Here is a 22,146-nt window from a genome sequence, read left to right as displayed (position 1 = left end):
GCAAAGTCTATGCTATTTCTGCAAGGAGAAATCTACTTGTCATCATCTTAACTGGTGAAGAAACCAGGTTACACTGGCAAATATGCAAAAGCTTGGAGGATGGTCCCTCCAAGCTGTGTTGACTGTTTGCATACCTCGCTGGGGAGTCTGACAGAAATACCCAGTCCAGGAGCTCGGGCAATCACAAGTGAAGCTGTTGACGCCATCAATACAGGTGCCGCCATTCAAACAGGGGCTGCTCAGGCACTCATTAATGTTTTCTGTGCAGTTGGTTCCAGACCAGCCTGAGTCACACTTACAGAAGTAACCAGACACTGTTTCCTAAGAAGAAAATAAAGCACCATACCATAAATCAAGTGGCTAGACAATATAACAAAACCAACCCAAATCATGAAAAGAAGTGATAAGATATGGTATATATTTAACAGATATTGAACTACAGATTATATATTCCAGTAGACAAATTCATTAGTTACTGAGTATATTAGTCATATTTATTTCTATAATGCTATAGGTTTTTCTTACTATTTTGAAAATCATTGATAAAAAAATTAACCAAATGGGGGCTGAAGATATAGCTCAGAATTTAATCATTGATAAAAAAAAATAACTAAATGGGGGCTAAAGGTATAGCTCAGAATTTAAAAGAGGTTACTGCATTTTATAAGACCAGAATTCAGTTCCTAGCACCCATATCAGGCAGCTCACAACTGCCTGTAATTCTACTTCTGGGGAATCTTGGCACCCTCTTGACTCAGTACTCACCTACATGCACATGGAGCACACAAATTCATGGAGAAACCCATAAAAATACATAAATAAATAAATAAATAAGATTTTTCTCTTAAAAAAGCAACTGATTGGCTTATTGGTTTTCCTGAGACCCGAAGTTACTACCTATCTGTAATTGGAGATTGAGAGACCTTAACATAAAGCTTGAATCATTATCTTAAAATTTATGGCTGAGCTGTTGTAGTGCATTCCTTTAATCCCAGCACTCAGGAGGAAGAGGAATGTGGATCTTTGAGTTTGAGCCAGCCTGGTCTACAGTCTGAGTTCCAGGACAGCCAGGAATACCCAGAGAAATCCTGTCTCAAAACAAACAAACATTCGAAAGAAAGAAACAAAGAAACAAAGAAAAAAAGAAACAAAGATAGAAAAATCCTCCCACCCCCTCCAAAAAAACCCCAACTTATGAATCATACAAAATAAAATGGTAAAGACATGATTATTTTCAAGTTTTTCTCTCTCCAAAAAGAATAAGACTCACTATGCATTGTCCGTTTACACATGGGTTACTTGAGCAAATATTACTGAGTTGTACACATCCATTAGGCCCGTAACCATTTCCTGTATATCCAGGAGGACAGGTGCAGAGAGGCAAGAAGGATCCTGCTGAGAAATAAAAATGGATGTGTAAGTGCAGATATCCTTGGTGCAGAGGCAGTCGTGAAATTCAATTCTGGTGCCTAGATAAAAATCCACCAACATTGGGCGCATTTATTCCTATGGACAGGCAAGACAGAGCAACAGGAGAAATGACTAGAATCTTTGCTTTTTCCATTTTATCTTAAAACAAAGCAGTAAATGTTTCTAATTTCCCATCTATAAGTTTGCAAGTATGCTCTCATCTCATACGACAGATGATCTAAGGCTACACACAAATGAGGAGGGAGTATAAAAAAGAAAGTGAGAGTTCTTCTTCACAAAGGGATGTTTAGTAGAAAATAAAGAGTTTTATGGCAACAGCGTCTGTTGCAAGCAATCTTTATCTGTGGCTACACATACAGATTACTCAGTCCTCCCAATAACTCCACAAATAGATCCTGCAATAAACATTTACAACTTCACAGATAAAAACAGAGCACACACAGAGTGCCTGGACCAGGGAGACACAGTTTGAATGTGAAGAGTCAAGAGACACTTTCTGGATGTGGCCCTGGGGATAGCACAGGATTACCATTAAATGGGCAGTTCTCGTGTTCCAGCACAGGCACACGCAGACTGCGCCTGCGCACTAGTTCATTACAAATAAATTTGACGCGTTCAAAGGATCTTGTAGAGAAACCACAGATTAAATAACATAACACAATAAACAAAATGCAAACACCAATGTTTCTTCAACAGGTTTTCTATCTCTTCACTTCCATGTTAGATAATTTAAGCAATTGAGCTAGAGAGATGGTTCCGAGGTTAAGAACACTGCCTGTTCTTCCTAAAGGTCCTGAGTTCAATTCCCAGCAACCACATGGTGGCTCATAACCATCTGTACCAAGATCTGGTGCACAGGTACACATGCAGGCAGAATGCTGTATAAATAATAAATAACTTTTTTTAAAAAAAAAAGAAAATTTAAGCAATGACAATTTAAGTGGTCAGAGAGGGAAGTTGGCCAATTTTTTAAATTATTGCATCTTTCAGTACCACTGATAGTTATGAGGAAGATAAAAGCTAAAGATAACATTAAAACATCCATAATTTTTCAATTTTATTCTGTAATAATGCCTAGAACAAGTACCCCTTTTAGTATTTTAGAAAATTCCACTAAATGCAATACCCAAAGACTTTCAGATTCCTTAATTACCGAAGGTCACGTGTCATTGAAGAAGTACATTGTTCTTATTACTATAAAATAGCTAGACTAATACATGAAAATTAATATGATTATTAATTTGAGCACATTCCACCACCAGTAAATACTGATGAAAATGGATAGACAGTCTTGCTGAAGAATTCAAATGGAATAAATTATGTAACATGATCAATTTACAACATAAATAGATATTGATGTTTTTATGCCCTCTGGTCATAATACTTGCAAGATATGAATTTAAAAATAAGACATACAGCTATCTTTCCTGCATAAAGATACGCTCTCTTATTAATTTATTTCTTTAAAAGTATTAGCTGAGGGAAAGTGTAAGGAAACTCGGACAATGCTACACTTTGCCTGGACATTGCTGCCATTCCTTAGGCAAGGTCACAGGCTGTAGTGAAGATCAGAATGGAACAGGGAATTCTACTTCTCATCAGCTAACACACAACAAGTCCTGTCCATAAAAATATTATTTTCATAAGCGTGTGTTTCATTTTGGTCTCTCACCACCATGAGTTTGCACAAAGAAGAATTGGAGTGTAGAGGCATGAGATGTCTTGACCATGGTCAGACAGGAAGAGTGTGATGGGACCAAGGGAGAAATCAAATGGTTTTCTCTGAGGAACTCTGCTCCTGACCTCCTCACCACTTTGTTAGTCACTGAAGAAGCATTTGGTAACTTGTATGTGTAAGATAGGTACAACAGCCCTGCGTATGTATTCTTATCTATTCATGCACATTAAAGGTACATTAGTAAACATTTGAAAGGTAAAGGAATATGTCATATTTAATAGATGAGGTGAGGTTTATCAGTTTGGACAAATATCATCTAGGTTTCCATTTAATACATAAGTGAACAGTAGATTATAAAACTGTCAAAGTTCCTGATGTTTTCAAGAGAAAACACAAGAAGAGCATGACTAAATGATCTGTAGAGTTCAATAGGAAAGGCCTTTCTCAATCAGAAGCTAAGGAAAAAAAATAAAACTACTTTTTTCTTTGTCAGTAAAATTCTTAAGCCTCTAAATAAAAAATAATACTAATACAAAACCTAGAGAATAGCATGTTATGAAGAATGTGCTGTGAAACACAACACAGATGGGAAGATGATTTGCTCAGTACAATCAAAAACTACAAACTAATAAGAAAGCAAATGAGCAATGTGTATGAGAAATAGAAAAGCTGACCAATAAAAAAATGAACATTCTTATTCATTAGTCACAAAAAAAGCAGAGTGAAAGGCTAACCAACTAACTAATGGCTATAAAATAGATCAAGTCAAAAATGTGATCGCTGTGATTGTCATAGCTGGGCTACATACACATTTCAGGGACTGTTGGCTGGGACATACAATGAGACAATTGTCAAAGAGGTATGTGGCTGTGTAGATGAGCTGGCCCTCTTTTGTGGAGTACCACAGTGAGATCACCTTGGATCCACTTCCCCATCCTTAGCAGCAAACTCTGTATTTCAGCTGGATCCATGATGTTTGATATAAATGCTACGTATTCTCTGCTGACAGGTGTAGCCAAATGGAACAATTCCAGCCAATAGCACATAAATAAAAGTCATAAATTAAGGTGACATGTCCTTCTTTCCTTTCTCTCTCCTGCCTACTAAAGTTATTAATTTATTGTTTGGCTTAATTATCATAGGAAACATTTTCTAGTCAAGTATATTATCATTTAAGCGTAATTAGAGTACAGCATTTAAACATGTGTAGGTGTTTGAGCTAGATTAGATTTTGGTTGGAAGGTCAAACAAGAACTTTAATAATTGTAAGTGGTAACTCTTGTCTGTAACATCAGCACTTGGGAGGCTGAGGCAGGAGGATTGTATGATTTCAAGGTCAGAGGGGCTACAGAGCAAGACTTTGCCCTGCAAAGGAATTTCAAGAAGAAGGAATTTAGTTTTAGAATGCGGAATTGTTCAGACAAAGAGGGGCGGGTCATCACCTAGGCCAGGAGATGAGGAGCAGGTCGCATCTGGGTGGCAGCCTCCGTTATGGATCGAGCAAATGTCCACGGGATTGCACACTCTCCCATCGCCGCTGAAACCTGACCAAAGCAGAGCAGAGGGTGAGGAGCCATGTCAATAAGATGGGAGAAAGACAGCGTCTGTCTGAGATTAGAATCCCGCCAACTGACACTGCAGAGATGCTGTCCTCCAAGTAGACAGGACAAGAAACTCCACAAACAGAAGCCATCAACAGGAAAGAGGACATGATGAGTTAAAGAGCTCATGAATAGCACTGTGACTCTGTGTGTGTATGTGTGTGCATGTGTGTGCACATACATGTGTGTGCATTCACATGCTTGTGTGCACAACTGTGTGTGTATGCCCTTGCATTTGGGTGAGTGTGTGTGTGTGTGTGTGCTTGTAACCATGAGGTGTCTTAAAAATGGCTAGCTCTAAACTGACACATCTTAATTTCAGTTACTAATGTCCTTGGAGATGAATTATTATAGCTCCCTGGAGTATTATTTTTATGTTATTAAAGATACCTGGGAGGGCTTGGACAGATGAAACCATGATTGGGATATACTGTATGAAAATTTATTTTCAGTAAATATATAACATACATATTTTTATATAAAACCAAAGGGGTCAATTTGTTGCTCAGAACTCTCTGAACTTCTTGGAGACTAGTTTTATTTAAACTAGAGAACAGCCAGAATGACTTCTTTCCAGAAGAAAAAGGGAAATAACATGTATTGTATCTGGGAACAGTCTGCAGTGCATGCATTAAATAAATAGGTTTGTGTGGGAACACTGGAGTGGTGGACCTAAAGATTCTCACAGAAGCATTTCCTAATCCTGTGTTTTCTCACTGCTTGCTGTTGCTGCTGACATTGTTTTTACTCCTTCCTTAGTTTACTGTAAGTTAAATATCCCAACCATTCCTTTTCTTAGGAATCATTTTAAAGTGAGCACAAATTCTACTTCAGGTGCATTGCCTTGATGGCATCAGGAGCATGGTGTAGTACCTGGCGGACAATTTCCACAGGCAAAAGATCCAGGCGTGTTGTGACAGGGGACAAGTGGAGCCATGGAACAGCCACCATTGTTTATCTCACATTCATTGACGTCATGGCATTCATAACCATTTCCATGCCAGCCTAGAAAAAAATTTTGAGAAGATTTGAAAGATCAGTGCTTGCTAACAACTTAACAAAGAAGAAATACAGATAGTTAAAGCATACACAAAACAGTTTTGGCTTGGCAACATGGCTCAGCGGATAAGGATGCTTACTGCTAAGCCTGATCATCTGAGTTCAGTCCCTGGGACTCATGTGGCAGAAGGAGAGAACTAACTCCAATTTGTCCTCTGACCTCTATAGGCAGATGCATGTACCCTCCCCCACTAAAATAAATAAATAAACATTTTAAGAATAAGAAAATTTAATGAATAAAATTTTATTCTATACAAAACTATAGATTAAAATGAGATATTCCTAACACGTTGTCAAAAAATTTGTAAGCTCCCTGGAGTCTGGTTAACAGCTAACCAACATCACAGCAGTGCTTTGCTCATGGCACATGCTGAGTGCTACGATGATCTCGTATAGTTATGTACACTGTAGTACACTGTAGTGAGGTCAGAGTTCAGGTTCTTCAGCTACTCAACACAGTGGCGTCACCTAACAAGCCAATCCTTGGGGCTGAGGAAGCAGGTCACCTCAATTTATAGCAAGGCTATAGGATACTCAAGGACAGTCAAAAGCAAGAAGTAGCTGAGACACACAGCAGTCAAGAATTTGCCCAGATTCCTAAATAGCTGACTAGTAGGAGAAGCAGGGTTATAGTGCGTGGCTTTTATCTGCCAGCGGACAGCCACAGCAAGGCAAGATTAGACCCTTCAAATGCTATGTCCAGTTGTGCCCCAAAGTTGGATGTTAGCACACTGTCTGGCAAATCTCCAGCTCCACCAGGGACCTGCTCTAGCCATAGGAGGACACGCAGTTAGGTTTAGACATTCCTGAAAAATAATCCTCTTATCCATCAGTAATAGAGGAAACTAGATTTTCCTTGTCTGGTGCCTTGCTGTGTGGTATCCAGAGCCTAACATGTGTCCCCAAGAAAGTACCTTTCGGGCAGGCCCCACAGTAGAAGGAGCCATGTGTGTTGAAACACTGTGCCTGTTCTGAACAAGGCGAAGGCTGGAGGCTGCATTCGTCTTTGTCCTCTGTGCAGGCAATACCATTTGGCGGCGTTGTCCACCCAGCGTCACAGATGCAGTTAAAATTTGGCTGGCAGGGAAAAAACAAAGTAAATAAAGGCAACCAGCTATTTATTGTCTAACATTCATTCAGATCAGGGCAGTTGAGTGGATTCTCTTTTTCTTCCCATATGATTTAAGCATTTAGACTAGACCATGGAAAAGGAACACCTTTATTTCAGGATAAGAGGATCCTATAATTTATCCCACAGATGCCCAGGAAAGAGCAACAATAATCAAGAGCTGTAATTAAAGTCAATGAGCTCAGTCAGCTATGTACTTAAAGGTATAAACACCCAAGTAGGCACAGACTTTGGACAATCATTTCCTTTTTGACAATCTCTTCTCTTCCTCCCGCCCTTCCCTTCATTCCTTCCCCCTACTCTCCTACTGCTAGAAGGAACTGTTTTCCATCACTTAAAAATTTTAAAAAATGAGTTAAAAATAAATAACTAAAATTCTTACAAAATATCAAAATTGGTCAGGCTACCCCAAGAGCAGACCCAGAGCAGAGAGGGACGTCAGAGATATAGATAGACCCAGAAAGTCTGCAGGAACTCAAGGCCAGAAAAATCCAGACATAACATGTTGTTGACACAAGTCAGAGCCTGTAATGTTTTCATGTCTTGTCACTGTTAAGCCCACAGGCCAGGATGTCATGCCTCACAGAGAGATCCATGAAGGAATAAGAAGGTTCATATTTTGCATGACAAAGTTAGTTTCTCTTTTCTGAGTTCAGTTTTCTGTGTAGGTCACCTCCCTTTTCACCTGCTAAGGGATGGAAAGGCCTTGACCTCTGCAGTCTCTCTCATTAGTAGCATGGGGAGTGAGCCACTGTGGGGAGCCAAGAGGAAGGGACCCACCTGTCCATGTTGCACTCGCACTAAGTCCTCACAGATGCCATGTTTACAGAGCTGCCGAGAGCCTTGTTCACAGTCGTTATATTTAGATGCACACAGAGGTCCATATGTGTCAGGTGTGCAGTCACATCTGTTGGTTATACAACGGCACAAGGTCAGAGTTTGTGTTTTCAATAGCAGATCCTGGCTATTGGCATCAGTAAAAGCTATCCACATTGCAAACCAGAAAAGTTAATAATAAACCAGCATTGCAGTTTTGTCAGCTACAGCCTTTGAATAAAATTCCCCAGTTCTCCAAGCAGAGCATTGAATGGATGTGTTATCTCTGCAAATCAACTGTTAGAGATCATGACTCAGTGTTTCACAAGACTAGCGCAATAAATTCTTTTGCTCTCAGTCATCAAACAGTCCTCTCAAAGGTCAGATGTCTGTAAATCAGGGTGATGGAGTTCACTCAAGAAGGGAAAAGGAAAGATCAGCAAGCTCACTAAGAATCCATCCTGTGGCACAGGTGATGATCTATGCCAGCTGCCTTTCTATTACAGAAGACAATATGTATTCTGTCAGGAAGAAATGCAGTCAATAGTGGGACAGTTCCTTCACAGACATATCTTAATAATAACAAAATATAATTATCATATGATACCTAAATACTAGGAAATGCTCTGTCACTAGAAAATGTGACATGTGGGATAAACAAAATCAAATGAGAAAAGTTTAAGTTATTGTGGATCTTTAAGTTGCTGGCTTAGCTGTAGATCCGCAAAGCAGTAGGAAAGTGGGCTTGAAAGGTGGAAGCATAGAGGTTGGGAGGTGTGGAAAAGGATGACGGACTCACACAGGCTAAGTGTGAGCACATCCTAGAGAGTGAAAAGCCAAGCCCAGGGGTCACTGCTAGATTCCAGCAGATTCATCCTGAGGGGAACTGAGTATCAGTGCGGATGCCAGCAACGAGGAGGAGGGAGTATCTGCAGAGCATGTCTGTCTTTCATGCCTGCAACCTGGAGCTTGTTTCTGACAGCTCTGGAAAAAACGATTCACAACAAAGTAGAACGTTGTCTTAGCAATATGCATAAAGGTAGCAGTATGTTATCAAGATGTCAATGTGTGGGTAACAGCAGTGCAGGGAGTGAGTTTGAAAACAACCAGAATCCAGGTCTAGATCAGAACAAGGCATGCCATGGTTAAACCTAGCAACAGTTGCTGGGATGACACCTTTGAGTCATTAAAAAAAAAAAAAAAAAAATCAATGTGTGTTGCCAGAGATGGATAGTAACTGTGTAGAGAGCGGCATCCATGCACTGTCAGATAGAGCTGCCAGACTTAGCAACTGAAAACACAGGAGACATAGTTAAATGTCTGTTTCAGGTAAATGAAAATTTTGTAAAATATGTAAGTATGATCCGTGCAATTTATAGCACCACTACATAATTATGTAAAAGTTATTTAATTAGTAAGATATATCAATGAACATTCCAGGATTTCTTTTCTCATTAAGACCAGATCATGAATTAATTTAATCAGTGATTAAAGTTACACTTGGATGCTAGCTCCCCAGTTAATAGCTACTTGCCCTTTTCCATACTTTCCTTTATGCCCTGTTCTCTTTCCTCTTGTCTATCTCATTTTTACAAAGAATACTCTTCCAGAGAATTTAATCACATTTTTTGGGATTACAGCAATTTTGAGCATTTCTTATACATACTTAAGCATTCTGATTCATTGCTAAATGTTTTTCTGTTTTCTCCATACATTTGTCATGTAAAAGACAACAACTCAGAACCAATTATTACAAGTTTTCAAACTGAATTTTCTATGCAAGAGATATTAGAGTGTTTAGGAAGCCCAGGGACAAAGTGATGCAAGTTTAAATCTTGAAAATCGTATTAACCATTCACCTCTGTCAAGGTACTAACCAACTCATTCATTACTCCTCTTCTAAAGGCATTCCTCTCTAGGAAGTACTAAGAAATGCGTTTCTCTGACAGCTAAGTACTTAATCAGTGGAAAATTACTTAAGATGCCAGAGGAGATTTTGGCCATGCACCCAAAGGCAACTCTTTCTGCTTAGCTCTCACTTCCTTCTTCCTAGCCATTATCACTTGAAGATGAGTGGACATTAATCTTATATGATTTTTAACCAGATACAAAGTAGACTTCCTCCACTTAATTTTAGATAATAAGAGATGAGGGAGGAGGAAAATGAAGAAAAAGAAGAAGAGGAACAGGAAGAGGAGGAGGATGAGAAAATAAACCAAGTATAGGCTTCCTTGCCATGATTTTCAAAAGCAAACATGTTCATCATGTTTTATAAGCATGCAGAAAATAAGATTGCCTACAGACACAGAACCAATATGTGAGAGAAGATGAACAGAAACCCTGGTCTGTTTTGCTCCACTGTTTGTCCATGTCCCATTTCTGAAAGTAAGTGAGTAGGAAGACTTTTCAGTTGTGTGTCTTTTTTAATATAACAGCATTTCCATGTGAAATATGTTTTCGAATTGACTCAGTATGGCTTTTAAAAAGAAGAGTAATTCATCATATGAAGCAATAATAAAACCATGTGTGTGTTTTTAAACTACCTTGCTCGTATTCCTGACTTTGATATTAATTCTTTTTAAATTTTAAATTTTTAAATTTCATTTATTATGTATGCATGTGTGTGTACGATGTGTGGGTTGGAGTGTGGATATGTGCATGCCACTGTGTGTGTGTGTTGAAGGCAGGAGGCAGTTGTCTCCCGCCGTAGGATCCAGGGATCCTATTAGGTCATCAGGTTTTTGCAGCAAGTGTATTTACCTGATGAGCCAACTCTCAAGGCCTTGGTTGCTAGTTCTTGTAACAGCCTTTTATTCTTGGTTTGATTCTAGTAGAATAAAACTAGGCTTTTCAGTTTTCAGAAACTAGAAATGCACTTGTCAATTGAGAAGACACCAAATATCCTTCATAGTCCTAGTTAACTTGTCTTAGAGTCCATGGCTCTATATCAGTATACTGAATAACTGAAAGAGACAATAAATTTAATACCTAACTAGCATCTGATACCAAACGAGACTATCTTCACTACTTAAACTTTGCTGTGTTTTAAAATCTGCCAGTAACATAGATACAGGAAGATACATCAAATCCGCACCATGTGCCTGGGGAGCAAGCACAGCTTATTTTCTTCCTAGAAAGCCTTGTAGGACTGTACATATACCATCCATCAATGGCAAGATCAGGCCCCAAGAGCTTTCCTACATACAAAGCAAGTCAGGAGACAGTCAGGAGCAACTTTTACAATGATGACAAGACAGCAACACTGAAAACTATCTTTTTGTTAGCTCTCATGGTAGCTGATGAATGGGGAGGGGGATGTGAGAGGGAGGGTGGGACTGGGAGGAGAGGACGGAGGGGCCTACAACTGAGATGTGAGTTGAATTAATTAATAAAAAACTTTGAAAAAAGATAATTTGTGGAAGCAGATAAAATTTTATCTTACCCTATACTCATCACTCTAAGGAAGAACTTTTGCCAAAAAAGAAAAAAAAAGTCTATGAAACAGGGACCCAACTAGTTAGTATTTGCACCTCATCTTCTCAAAGATATTTATAATTATTAATTGCTAATCTTGTTAAGAAAGAATTCCATTTCCCCCAACTTCTTTTAATTGAGGCAGCCTCACACAGGAGCCATCTTTTCCCACCACGTCCAGACATTGCAGATCCAGGACATTTAACAGCAGCTCATGCTTTCCTTATCAAGTCCACTTAGCAGTTTCCTAACGGGGTTTCTAACTCCAGTGAGACCACTGATTATTAAGCATTTTAATCTCTCATAATTAACAGAATACAAGAAATTATTTAAATGTTTCATTATTTTATTACATACAGACTCACAAAGCAATGACTAAATTTCATGGTCATGAATATTATGTATTTGTTTTATCCCTTCAAGATGTTACTTGAGGGTGGAATGATGGCTTAGTCAGTGAATTGCTTTTCTTGTAAGCATGAAGACCAGAATTCAATGCCCAGAATTCATTTTTTAAAAAGAGGGGGGAAAGTCTAAGCACAGCGGTTTGTGCTTATAATTTCAGTATTGGGGCAGCAGAGAAAGGTGGACCCCTGGGTCTTGATTTCCTAGATGACTTGGAATTTTCCAGGCCAGTGAGAGACTATGTCTCAAAAAACAAGGTAAGGGGTTTAGACATGGGTAGGCAGTTAAGAGCGCTGGCTGCCCTTCCAGAGTGCCTGGGTTTGATTCCCAGCACTCACATGGCAGCTCACAGCCATCTGTAACTCCAGATCCAGGGGCTCAAACTCCTCTCCCGGCCTCAATGCGCACCAGGCATACATGTGGTATACAGACATACATGCAGGCAAAGCACCAGGACACATAGAATCAAATAATAATAGAAATTACAAAACAAAACGAGGTGGGGGGCATCTGAGGAGGGACATCTGAGGTTGTTCTCTGGTTTCCACATACATGTGCACCTGTGCACACCCATGTGTGCACACTCACACAGGAAAAACATTCACACAAATGTCACTGGGGTACACCTGAAGTTACGTATTGATGGTACATGGCCTCATAAACTATTTCCATACCAAGAAGAAGACAGAGTTAAATGCTCTGCTCTCAAATACGCCCCAGCAAATCGATGAGGTGGCGACTAGAGACAATGACCGGTCCTGGGTCAGGAGAAGCGCTCGTGCTTTACTTAACACAGGGGAACAAAAGCCAATCCAATACTGTCTTGAAGAAGGATGCTAGCTTGGAGAAACAACAAATGCTGCCTCTCCCTCTCTCCTTCCCTGTCACTCTCCCCCTCTTTTTCTCCCTTCCCTTGTGCATATCTCAACCTTGACATGCAAAAATTGTGAGTGCTACAGGCTCCCACCCGCTTCCTGCCCACTTCCACTTTCTACGGGGGTGTGTATGAAAAATAACTCTCTGAAATACAACAGCGATGGCTTGTGTGAATGGCTCCCATCCTGCCCACACGGTCATCACTCCACTTTCACAGAGTGCACCAAATGACGGTGATGATAAAGGAAGACTGGAATGATATCTAATCTTCGGGACAGGACTCGCTGTTGGGCAGGCAAGCAGTTACATGTGCCAGGAGCCAGGCGGGGACGCTTGTCATTATATCTCCAATTGGAAATTCTGCTTGATAAACGGCCATAAACAGAAACCACGAGATAATGCTTTCAAGGGAATAACAGCAGTGGCACTGGGCATCATTTCAATTAGATCCAAAGTCCAAAAAGTAAAGTCCTCAAATGAATACACTGCTTGCCCTTCAAAGCTGTGGCTTTCATTAATGCCTGAGCTCTTCATTCCCCACATAAGCCTCCTCCAACCCAGATAACAAAACTAGACTTAAGGTAAAGGTGGTCCTTTTGGGTTTTGCGCAATAATTGAATTTATACATTTGTTTACCAGAACTTTGCCTGAGTCAGCTTTATTAACCCAGAGTGAACCAAAGCTTCAAAGCTCACATTAAAGAAACAAAAGAACTGTTTTCTCATAGAAGGAACTTTTGAGGAAATGTGTTCAGAGATGACGGGGGTTAAAAGCAAAAGCCTACACTCATTTCTGAGGGCACTGTTACAAGACGCCATAGGCACAGGGAAGACGGCAGGTCGTTGCCCTTTTATCAGGTTAGATCATTCTGCAGAGTGATGAGCAGATAGTGCAGCAGCAGAACTGGCTTCTTAGTCCTTATGAAGCCGCGGGACACAGGCAAGCAGCCAAAAATAAAACAGCAAAAGATGAGCGAAACACTACAAAAAGTGAGTCCTAAAGGGGGACAAGCTATGCAGCCAGTCCCGGTGAGGCCTGACAGGCCTGGGTCAAATGGAAGGGGAGGAGGACCTCCCCTATCAGTGGACTTGGAGAGGGGCATGGGAAGAGATGAGGGAGAGTGGGATTAGGAGGGGCTGAGGGAGGGGCTACAGCTGGGATACAAAGTTAATAAACTATAATTAATATAAAAAATTAAAATTAAAATTAAAAAAATAAAGGGAGAGAAGCTGCCTGGGGGCTGAGGCTGGGACCTTGTAGCCAATTAGACTGTGGTGAGTTAGCTGATTCTCTGGATGTTATGTCGATCTCTGATTTGTTCTGGTAAACACTTTTACATAGTGTGAATGAACCACCCTTATTGCAGCTGTAAGCTTGCTAGTATACGGAACTAAGGCAGCAGTGGGACACGGAACACTGGACTGCACCCCTTCCACACAGACTCATCTCATAGCTGCCTTTTAAGGCTTCGGTTCTTGTTCAGGCATCAGCTCAATATGTACTATGCTTTTCTGACTGCTCTGTGGCAGTCATGATACCTTCTTCTTCCTCAGCAATGCTGGCAAAATGGCTTCTTCATGGGGTGAAAGGTTTTCATTTATTTAAGCAAAAATATCTATGAGCATGTTCAATAAAAGCCAAGTAACCCCTGTGGGGTGCCTATTTTTTTCTGGTACTATAGACATTAATGTGGATACTTTTAATTTTTTTTTGTTTGTTCTTGTCCTTCAGAATTACACATGACATTTAAAAAAGAAGTTACCTGAAACTCCCTATTGTATTCACACAGGTGGATCCACTCTGGCAGCCAAAGGGTGATCCTGAGTAAACTGCACACTCGTTAACATCGTCTGAGCAGAGAAGACCCTGCAGAGATGTAAAGAACCCAGTGAATACACTTAGACACATGTACTGAATATACACAATATACCTAACGACATACGTGGACAGTAAGTCCTTGACAAGGCCAAATACATTGATAATAACATGTTCTTGCACTAAGATTCCTCTGGAACTCAGATTGGACCCAATGATCTCTTCACGGGAGCACAGTGGTCAAAGGAGGAGAATCCTTACATAGAGGAGCCGTTGTTTCAGAAGGGTGCTATGCTTGGGGACAGTGACTTAGCGATCTTTGTGTTGATGCCCATGCTAGCAGGATTCCCACTACAGCTGAAACAGGGCAAGAATACTTAACATATGCACAAGATTCAGCCCATGATTTCCAGTGCCGAACTATTTAAGTCAATGCTAACAGCAGTATCATGCCCTACCATTTAATGTATTCATTTGTGAGAGTTGCCCAAGATAGCGCAGGGCTCAGTGGGTTAAATAGTCAACTTTGCCGCCATTTGGCACAATTCATTCTGACTCGTAAAGCCACAGAGTCCTGGAAACTTTAGTGGATAATGAGCTGTGTCTGAATGAGTCCAAAGAAGCAAAGCTGACTCACCTGCCAACGGTTCTTTGATTTTTAAGTGGAAGACCAAATGACTCACCTCCCACTGTGCAGGACAGATACAAAAGAAGGAGTTGTGCAGATTGACACAGGTGCCACCATTGCGGCAGGGATTGCTACTGCAAACCTTTCTCTCCACGTTCTGAAAAACAACAGTGCAGTTAAGTCAGTGAGAGAGTGGTGTTTGTCCTTGGCCCACAGTGAATGGCAGGCTCAGGTGTGGGTTTCTCCTCATCTGTGAGGGCTTCCTCCAGACTTCCTCCAGTGACTCACATTCTTCTTCAGGTCAATTCCCTTGTGAAAATAGCAAGCATTCTCATTTTCCCTAACCCTCTGCCTACTTCAGACATTGGTGGGAAAGAAAATTCCCTGTTCCTTAGGAGCATCGTTCATCTAAGAAATGTGTGCTGCTAGATAGGAATAAAGGGTTAGAGTGTGGACGTAAGAATGGATGTTCCTGTTGCACTAAGAAAATGAAATGGAAATTTCCATTCTTTGACCTAGTGGTCTTATCTCAGGTACCTCTAGATAAGCCTTTGAAAACTGATCATCTTTTATTACTACCCCTCCAGCCATTGGCTCAGATGACTGGACTCTTTTCTCTCCAAGCCCCTTTGTTTGAAATGTGGCCAGCTAAGATACACCATTCACCTTCTGCTCACCTGACCGCGTTTAGACCAGAGCAGCAAACAGGCCTACCTTTGTCCACAAAACTGGGGATCTCGCCCTTCATCAGCTACCGGTTTCAATTCTGCATCATTTGTAAAGACTTGGGGGTGCAGAGGCAACTGCTTCAGAAAGGGCAAGTAATGATGCAGTTATGGTATTTTACTATATTGTAAAATACTATATTGAGTTTAGAAAAATTCTGTTTGAAATGGGGACAATGTTTGTTATATCCATACACATGTATCAACAAAGACTCAGAGGAGATCAACGTAGTTCTACAGACAAAATTCAGAGCTAGAAGATCTTCAGCTGGCCCAGTGCTGCTTACTGCAAAGCCCATCCTTTCTCTGCCTTCTCATCAGTCACAGGACTACACACACGTGTCTCATTACAAGCCCTGCTTTCTTTCCGAGTTTGGTTTGTCTTTGTTCCAGAACCAATGAGCTGCGTCCATGAAAGGGCCAAAGGGTGTTATTAAGAACATTTGCCACAAACTTAGGAGTTTTCTGGTGAACAAAAGCAATGCTATCTTTGGATTAGAAGATTGCATTGGTTAGAATTGGATTAGAAGATAGCATTGCCCCAAGCCAGAGGTTGGGGCAGGGGGGGTGTCTAGCAGGAAGGTACAGAGTGGCAGAGACTGAGCTGACCTTGTCCTATCCAAAAGCAGAAAGAAATTGACTTTGGAAACCATTAAAAATGTCCTGAGTGGTGGGGGAGAGAACACTGAAAGCTCATTTTGATCATAATTCCAGTAGTGAGACTGGGAAGCACTGTAGGAGTTTGAAAACTCCATACTGCTCCGCTCCAGAACATTCAGTATCCCTTGCTCATTCTTGTGTGCTCAGCTATTCCCTGCAGAGATGAAGGCTGAGGTACAATTCTTTGGCAAAGTGATGAAAAGGGACCATGAACTTGTCCATCAGGCTTAACCCCCACAGTGGGAGATAATGCTTGAATCAGTATGGAAATAAATTGTGACTCTTAGGGGAGACACTGCTAACTGGGAATTGCAGAAATGCCATTCAGGATTGTTAAGTATCGGTAGCTTCTATACATGTCTTTGGACAGAAGGTTAAGATCTCAATAGAAGTCTTAGTCATTACCCATTCATTCCTCATTACCCACAAGGAAGGCGAAAAGCACAAACGTGCACAGTGGGCTATACAGGTGGCAAGGTGATAGTGAATTTGCTCTAGGAAGTGCTTCAAGCTGAATTACCAGCCAATGAGGTTTTAAGAAAATGAGAACAGTGCACACCCCCAGAATTCTGAGTTCAATTTGGAAAGGCTATGTGGCTTTTAAACCCCAGTTATTGATGCCAGTCGGGGGTCACTAGCTGACCAAGAGCACACAAATAAGCCCACCGCAGCATGGCTAAAGGAGGGCTGTGAACTCAGAAGCACATCTCACATTTCTTCGTGATCTTAGGGTAGCATAATGCCTTCACATGCCCTAGGGGACATAAGCAGTGACAGGACTCAAACAGTGGAAAATCAAGATCTTGATACTGATCATGTGTCCCGCAAATTTAAACTACTGCCTCTTAAACGATTGTTTTAGGCAAGGTTCCACGATGTATCCCAAGCTGGCCTGTAGCTCACTGTGTGCCCTAACCTGGTTCACACTCTCTTCCTGGGAGTCTTCCTGGATCAGCCTCGAGTCCTAAGTAGAGTTGCAGAGCAGTAACAGCCACATCTAGCTTAGAGAGGCTGTGTACACATTTGCAGTGGCTATGTGAGGTTCACTAAAAGTTCACTGATACTAGTCCCAGCACTTACCTGCTGTAAACTTTGAAAATTTCTCTCAAGATCCACGAGCTGTAGTAATGGGGAGGAAAATGCATCAATTAGCTATCGAAAGGACATTTTCCCTACGATGGTAACCTTTCCTATACGTCTTTATTTTTTTTTCACAGCCCATGCACTTTTTTTTCTGTATTAATTACACTTTATTCACTTTGTATCCCCCCTGTGGTTCTCTCCCTCCTCCCATCCCAATCCCTCCCTTCCTCCACCCTCTGCATGCATGCCCCTCCCCAAGTCCACTGATAAGGGAGGTCTTCTTTTCCTTCTGATCCTAGTCTATCAGGTCTCATCAGGAGTGGCTGCATTGTCTTCTTCTGTGGCCTGGTAAGGCTGCTCCCCCCTCAGCAGGAGGTAATTAAAGAGCAGGCCAATCAGTTCATGTCAGAGACAGTCCCTGTTCCTATTACTATGGAACCCACTTGGATACTGAACTGCCATGGGCTACATCTGTGCAGGGATCTTAGGTTATCTCCATGCATAGTCCTTGGTTGGAGTATTAGTCTCAGGAAAGACCCCTGCGCTCAGATTTTTTGGTTCTGTTGCTCTCCTCTGTCCTCTCCAGATCTTACTGTTTCCCACTTCTTTCCTATACTTCTTTACAAGTTGTTGGGTTTTCACTCATTACTTTTTTTCTTTCTCCTTCCTCTCCCTTCTGGTGTTTCTTTCCATCCCATTCCTTTCTGCCTGTAAATTTTTAAAGGTCTTAAAACAAACAAACAAAAAAAAAAGTACAACCCACTGATAAGCTCCTTTCACATGGTGATTAAGGCACAAAGGACAGTGATAACCCCCTCCATGGGTAAAGGAGATGCTGTGAGGACTTGCAGAGCCAGGTCTAGCGAGGAATCCCTGCCATAGCCCTTCCTCCCTCCACCCTCCCGCCACTCCCTAGCCTCCAGTATAGTAATGCCACAACCCCACAGTTCACAACACGACAACAATCATCTAAAGATGAAACGGAGTTGACAAGTCACCTGAAAAGTGCATTACTTACAAAGCTGGGCGGACGCCCTGACTCTTACGATCAGTGCAATGCCTGTGACAGCCTTACCTTGGAGTTAAGCTGCTGGACTTGAGTAAGTATATTTTGAGGAAGGCCAGTTGTATTCTTTTTTAAGTCTATAATAGCATCTTTGTTTCTCTGGATCTAATTTAAAAAAAGAAGAAGAAGAAGAGAAAGGAGAAGAATAACATTAGGAAAAAAACATTTCCATCGTATGGGAGAAAGCATGAAAGCCTCATTCTGACATTCTCCAGAGAAATACCACGTATAATAATTAGAATAAAATAGATATGGCACAATTCAATTGACTCTCTTCTATACCAACATATCAATGAATTTTCTACATGCATTTCCCCATAATATAACAACATTTCACAGGACTTTTTAAGAAGTGTGGTGGTTTGAGGATACAGCGCAATGATACAAAACTTGCCTGATAAGTAAAAATCCTTGGGTTTAATTCCCAACACTACAAAATGCATGATTTTTGAATGAGACCCTTTGCATTTTAAATCTAGCTCCAATTTTTCATTGTGTATTTTGTGTGTGTGTGTGTGTGTGTGTGTGTGTGTGTATTAAGCAGTGTACCATACTTGTAGCTCATTAAATGGAGTACTAGCAAACACCTTTATGGGGCACCTGAGAGTCAAATGATGTAATATACAAGTGTGCGACCTCGCTACAGCATTCAATGAAGCTAGAGAGTAAGTGAGCGCTCTGCTGTGGGACAGCGCTGCCTAGTACATACATCTGTGCCTGCCTCTGGTCCCCTCTTACTTCCCTCCGTGGCAGGGGAGTTCTGTTTAACTTTCTGGGTCTTCTCTGGACTGTGAAACCTGCCCCGTGCAATGGCCTCCCCTTCTGGTATTGGTCCCTCTCTGCCCACCATGAAGCCTTTACATGGCTCCTTTTAAGAACTTAGCTTCCGGTTGTGAGAATGCTCAGGATCCAAGGTGCCTACTATTAGTGAGCTCGTCAACTAAACTACTACATATAGACATACAAGGCAACACAAGTGTTTTTCCAGCACCTTACCTGGTGTAAACATTCGCCAAGGTCTTCATCATTTAATTTGACTTTCCCCAGAGATCCAGTTCTAAATTCAATGTTTTGGGTGGAGCTTGTGAGAAACACTAAGTTTCCCCCCTCCGTGGTCATCCGAGGCCTGTACAATTCAAGCAGAGTGTCACCAGAATTAGCACATCTACTTTTACGTTTTTGCTTTGTTCTGTTTTTTTTCTCAGGGTTTGTTTTACAGGGTTTCTCTGTATAACGGCTCTGGCTGTCCTGGAACTCGAGCTGTAGACCAGGCTAGCCCGAAACTCACAAAGACCCACCTGCGTCTGCCTCCCGAGTGCTGGGATTAAAGGCATATGTCACCACTGCTCGGCCTAATTTTACATTTTAAAACCAAGTTTCTTGCTGAATAATGACAGACTTGCTCTATGTATTTTCACCCTGCATCCAACCCTACCAAATCTTTTCTGTTCATCCATCATTATTTCTCTGAGAATTTTTAAACGATATTTCCCTGGAATTGCAGATGTGACTCATTCACAAGCAGGCAATATTGGTAGATAAGAAAACAATTCCTTATAGCAGCCCAAATCTTCTCCCTGTTGGCTTTTTAACGTCGCTGTTTTCCTTCAGAAACACTGACCTTTTACATCTCTGGTTATTTGGTACAGACAGAGAGGAAGATACCCCGGTCTATAAGCAGAAATAAGCCACATGTCTACTTACTGGTGGAGATCAAGGACCCTCTTCTCTTGCTTCTGCTCAAGCGCCCCAGCTTCGCCATCCAGTTCGGCTATCATCAAGAAAGTAACAAAAGCGCAGAGAAAACGTGAGGACATGTTCCTCAGTTCCTCCGCAGCCTCCCAGCTCGCCGGGCAAGAGGGAGACCACTCCAGCCAACTGAGTCCGGGAATTTGAGAGCAGCAGCCCAGCGGCTGGACTTTGATCAGCAGAATATTCTTTAACTTTCCGGTCTTTCCAAATAGGCTTAAGTTATTTTTTTCCTTCCTGAAGAATGTCAATGATCTTAGATCTTCAGTACTGTTCAACTTGCAAGGGGTCAAAATCTATCTTAAGTGATGTACAACTTAATCATTATTTGTTTAACCTTTGAAACAGTAACCAGCCGCTTTGGAAACATCCACCGAAAGAATCCTTGCTTAGTAGGCACTTGGCTTTTGATAAATGGTACTAGAAAAATAGAATTTCTGCAAAAGAAGTGATTTTTTTTTAATCTCATGCCATGCATAGATGTTACTGCTAAATGCTTTTCAAAGACCCAACTTTAAGAACTAAAACTATAAAAATATTGGTGTAAAACAGAAGTAAATTATGCTTCTGAATTTGCAAACATTTCTCATCCCTGAACAACAAAAGCAGGAACAATAAAAAGAAAAGGAAACCAAAAAAGAAAGATTCTATGTCAAAATTCAAAGCCATGGCACATCAGAAGGGACACTTTTCAAGAGAATGAAGAGATACTTCAGGGGAATAACTAGTCTGGGAGCCACTGTGAAGTCTGTGCTCCAGTGAATAATCCCCACCCATGCTCACATAGGCAACCCTAGTTAAACTCAACACAGCACATACACTGCAAGGCATAAAAGCAGGAAGGGGGCTTTTTAGAAAAGGGGTTCAGTGGGAATAGGGAGAAGACAAAGCGGGTAATGGGGGTAAATATGAACAAAGTACATAATATATATGCATGAAATTGCCAAAGAAGAAATGAAAGTACTTTGAAAGTCACTCAAAGAACTGCAGGAAATATTTGGAAACCATATATACTAAAAGAGATTAATATCCAGAATTTAAAAAAAATCCCACAATTCAACAAAACAAACAACATAATTAAAAAATAATCAAGGGAACTGAATGGGCACTCCCTCAGAAAAGACTCGCATTCACGATGAAGATACCATTAGAAGCTCTGCTCATCAGGGGAGCCCCAAACAAAACCACAATGAGACAGAACTCCATACCCAGGTAGCTCAATACTACTGAAAAACAGAAAATGTGCTGGCAGACACTAAAGGATATAAAAGGTGCTGCTTCTAGAGAAAACAACACAGAAGATCTTCACATTTCTAATGAGAATTGAACATATGTTCCAGGAATTTCACTAAGGAATTTTTATTTATTGTATTGCGATAATGTAGGCTAGGCTGGCATTAATTACAATCCCTCTGCCTCTCCTTCTCCAGTGCTGGAATTACAGGTAGACTGCCACATCCATTTACAATAGAATGTTTTTCAGCCATAAAATAATAATAATAACACACACTACCACATGGATAAAATAAACTTAACACTTCCAAAATGAAAAACACCCACTCAGATTCTACGTACACAAGGTGGCTGGATTATCCAAACTTATGAATACAGAAAATAGAACGGTAGTTCCCACAGGCAGGAGTGCAGGGGGATGAGAGCTCACTGTTTAATGCATGTGAAGATCCACACTGGTGAACCAGAGCAGTGATGGCTGACACACAAGTGTGTGCATTTACTGCCACTCAACTGCATTATTAAGATGTGATTATGTATATTTCCCAATGAATCTTACATCATAACTATAGTTAGTCCTGAGTTTCTTCCAGCTGTAGATGCTGCACGTGAGAGAGAAGTTACCAGAGTCCAAGAGAAATCCCTAGGGGTATAACTCTGGGTCTACAAGCCCAGCAAGGAACTACCAGTATCAGCACCCCAACTTCTCCATCTCAAC

At 41.0% G+C, this 22,146-nt stretch overlaps 1 protein-coding gene across 2 annotated transcripts in view; it reads right to left on the bottom strand.

The window, feature by feature from the left end:
• The window catches only part of Cubn (cubilin), a 209,521-nt gene extending 189,184 nt beyond the window's left edge, over nucleotides 1-20,337 (bottom strand). The window contains exons 1-12 of one of the 2 annotated variants that reach the window (XM_021648484.1): nucleotides 20,151-20,337; nucleotides 19,443-19,572; nucleotides 18,456-18,551; nucleotides 17,378-17,416; nucleotides 14,968-15,069; nucleotides 14,232-14,335; nucleotides 7,679-7,805; nucleotides 6,684-6,846; nucleotides 5,584-5,715; nucleotides 4,552-4,653; nucleotides 1,271-1,395; nucleotides 135-321 (exon numbers count right to left, since the gene is read on the bottom strand). In XM_021648484.1, the coding sequence (XP_021504159.1) occupies nucleotides 135-321; nucleotides 1,271-1,395; nucleotides 4,552-4,653; nucleotides 5,584-5,715; nucleotides 6,684-6,846; nucleotides 7,679-7,805; nucleotides 14,232-14,335; nucleotides 14,968-15,069; nucleotides 17,378-17,416; nucleotides 18,456-18,551; nucleotides 19,443-19,572; nucleotides 20,151-20,263 (1,420 nt within the window). In that variant the 5' untranslated portion in view covers nucleotides 20,264-20,337. The remainder of the gene's footprint in view (nucleotides 1-134; nucleotides 322-1,270; nucleotides 1,396-4,551; nucleotides 4,654-5,583; nucleotides 5,716-6,683; nucleotides 6,847-7,678; nucleotides 7,806-14,231; nucleotides 14,336-14,967; nucleotides 15,070-17,377; nucleotides 17,417-18,455; nucleotides 18,552-19,442; nucleotides 19,573-20,150) is intronic. The other variant, XM_021648485.1, reaches the window with a different exon arrangement.
• Nucleotides 20,338-22,146: the final 1,809 nt, after the last annotated feature.

This window comes from Meriones unguiculatus, chromosome 19, assembly GCF_030254825.1.
Source record: "Meriones unguiculatus strain TT.TT164.6M chromosome 19, Bangor_MerUng_6.1, whole genome shotgun sequence".
Lineage (NCBI taxonomy): Eukaryota > Metazoa > Chordata > Mammalia > Rodentia > Muridae > Meriones > Meriones unguiculatus.
This window is presented reverse-complemented; position numbering and strand designations above follow the sequence as displayed.